Raw genomic sequence first — 2,932 nt, forward strand, 5'->3', positions numbered from 1 at the left:
ACCATCAAGGCTAATTTATAGACTCTTTCTGAGATTAGTTAACTGAAGAGGATGTACCCACTATAGGAGGTGTACATGTGATGAGCGTAGCGTGACACACATGGGATGTTGTGCACAGTATGGAGGCTGTATGATGAATATGATGCACGGCTAACGGCCATCCTTCTAAATAAAAGCCCCCCCCCCCTCCCTGGCTCGCCGGCGGCTGCAGCCCTCCGCTGCGTTCTTCTTCTCTGAACATTGTCCTGTGAAGCGCGAGTTCAGTAACGCCACCTAAGCTGCCGTTCAGGGACGCCGCCGCCGGTCAGTTCGTCCGTCAGAGGCTCTCAAACTCAACCCAGGATTGTTTGAGTCCGGTTCGTTGTAGCTCAGCTCGCCTGCTTCCAGTCTGCCCACCTTCAGAGTTCATAGTTTGATGATTCAATGCCCAATTTCCCGTCACTGACTGTGTTCATCTAATTTAAATTTTTATCTCCCCAAACTCCGAAAATCAAAGATCTACCGGCTGCTTTTAACACACAGTATTCATTGTCGGCTTTCTTCTTTGAAGATCTTTGAGTGCTAAATCTAAACCTGAATTTAACGACCAAAACAAGGAAAAGGCTTCGTTCAGCTGATTTTGGACATTTCATGTTCTCAAGCTTTAATTGGCAGTAAAACTAAATGGACACCAGGAAATAAACTGATTAGAGACATGACGATTAGAGACAACTCTCCCTGCATCTGCTTCATTTACTTCACTCAGGGGGTTACTTTCCCAGAATGCCTTTCAACCACCTTTCAGATTGTTTTTTAATAAAAAGACGTTTTTGTTAGAAGAAGAAGGGGTTGATAAATACCTTTAAAAATCTGTTATTTGTATTCTGTCCTGAAAATGGAGTACTCTAAGAATCCTCTTTCAGTTCTTCTGCCTCTCTCTCTCTGCCTGGACGACCATCAACCCAAGTGAACCAGTTGACGGGGGGGGGGGTCAGTTGTGCAGTCGAGATAACTGTGCATCAGACTCGGCGTGAACGGGGCATGAATCACAGGGAGGCTGAGCGGCGACGATAAGCGCTGCTGTGTGTTTGTGGAAGTGATCCGAAGTCAGAGTTTAATTGGATCTTAAACGGCTGATTGTGGGCTTTCTGCTCTCCGTGTGTCAGAACGGGGATCTCCCTCTGAGGCGGCGCCGTGTAATAACGTGCGGAGGCGCAGAGCTGTTATGACAGGCCGGGGTGAACGCACTTGAATAATGACACTTGGCGGGCAGATAGCAATCAGACAATGATCCAACCAGACTCCGTTTAGCACTTATTATCTGGACAGCCCCTGAGACTGTCCATCTTGCTTCACCCTTCGTACGTTGAAGCTGCTGACACTCGACTGGTTTTACGAGCTGATTCGTTGTAATGTAGCTTTTTCTCCATCTGTCTGTTTAGTCCGTTCAGTCTACTTTAAGCTATATGCAGCTAGTATACCTTTATATGTTCCGGTAGTAACTCATTCCAACCACAAGGTTTCCCACTCCGACCCCCAGGCCTTAAGATGCCTTAAAAGCTGCATTCTCTCTAATGACCATCAGGGGGCGACTTCTCTGGTTGTATAGAAGTCTAGTCTAAAATGACTCTACTTCTCTCTTGATTTATTCCCTCAGTAAACATTGTAAACATGAGTTTATGGTCTCAATCTCTAGTTTACAGTCTTCTTCAATACAGCATGATGTTCATTTTAGTACATTATGGAACATCTAGAGTCAAACAGACCATAAAGCAGGGGATGCTTTAGGGGCGGGGCTACACGCTGATTGACAGGTCTCTACCACGGCGTTATCCGGTCTGGTAGTTGTCCGTGTTTTCGTCTTACAACTTTAACCCTTTCACGGTGTGTTTTCACTTCATAAAAGTTAATAGGAACATTTTGTTCGCCTAGAAATTCAGTGTTCGGTTTGTACTTAACTCCATCCTCTCGGGTCACTTCTGGTCGAACAAAAAGAAGATGGCGACGACCGAAAATGCCAAACTCAAGGGGCTTCAAAACCTTGTTGGGACTGCAGAGCCATGCAGAAGTATAGATATAAAAGATTCACTTGAATTAGTATTCATTGCATTGTATTAATAAGAAAATGACTACTGTCCACGCTCAATATATGCGTTTCATTCTCAAAATACATTTATTTTTCAGCACGCTCACTTTGGACAACTTGGATCTAATATGAGTTGATTTAATCTAGGACTAAAAAGATGCATACGTTTTTATGATCAGAGCACAAATTATTCATTTGAAGATTTGAGTAAAATATTATATGCAGTGTCTTGAGTGCAACAAAAAAACTGTCCTCTCGATACAGGACAGTCTGAAGCTGGAAACTTTTGAAACTTGAAGACTTCACTTCCTTCGTTCGGCATCGGCATGATGCTACTTCCTGTTTCTCTGACACCTCCCCCCCTCCTCCACAGGTGTCCTACGTTAAAGCCATTGACATCTGGATGGCCGTGTGTCTGCTGTTCGTGTTCTCCGCCCTGCTGGAGTACGCCGCCGTCAACTTCATCGCCCGCCAACACAAGGAGCTGCTGCGCTTCAGACGGAGGCGACGACACATGAAGGTGAATACATCCGTCACATGTGACACAGTCCAACACTCACATTCACATTCTTTCTTTACCTGTCCACCAGTTCTGATTGGTTTTGTGTGTGTGTGTGTGTGTGTGTGTGTGTGTGTGTGTGTGTCCCAGTGCCTGGACAGAGATATCAGCTGAAGAGTGAGGCGTTATAAATGAGCTTTTAGTGCTTTTGAAAGAATACTATACGACTTAAAGATGATTTATGAATCAAACTTTTCTACTGATCCTCCATATCTGCCGTTAACGTTGTGTCCTTCAGCTGTTTAGATGCATTAGATAAAAGACAGAACGTATGTGAGGAGAAAAGATCTTTGAGAAGAAGTAGTAAA

The 2,932-nt window shown here is 44.4% G+C and overlaps 1 protein-coding gene across 1 annotated transcript in view; it reads left to right on the plus strand.

The window, feature by feature from the left end:
* The window catches only part of glra1 (glycine receptor, alpha 1), an 83,583-nt gene that overhangs the window by 79,025 nt on the left and 1,626 nt on the right, over positions 1 to 2,932 (plus strand). Inside the window, 1 exon segment of the mRNA XM_068714067.1 lies at positions 2,428 to 2,585. Coding sequence (XP_068570168.1) covers positions 2,428 to 2,585 — 158 coding nt within the window.

This window comes from Cebidichthys violaceus, unplaced genomic scaffold (assembly GCF_023349555.1).
Source record: "Cebidichthys violaceus isolate CVI_PGR_0920_01 unplaced genomic scaffold, fCebVio1.0.p SCAF_2, whole genome shotgun sequence".
Classification (NCBI taxonomy): Eukaryota; Metazoa; Chordata; class Actinopteri; order Perciformes; family Stichaeidae; genus Cebidichthys; species Cebidichthys violaceus.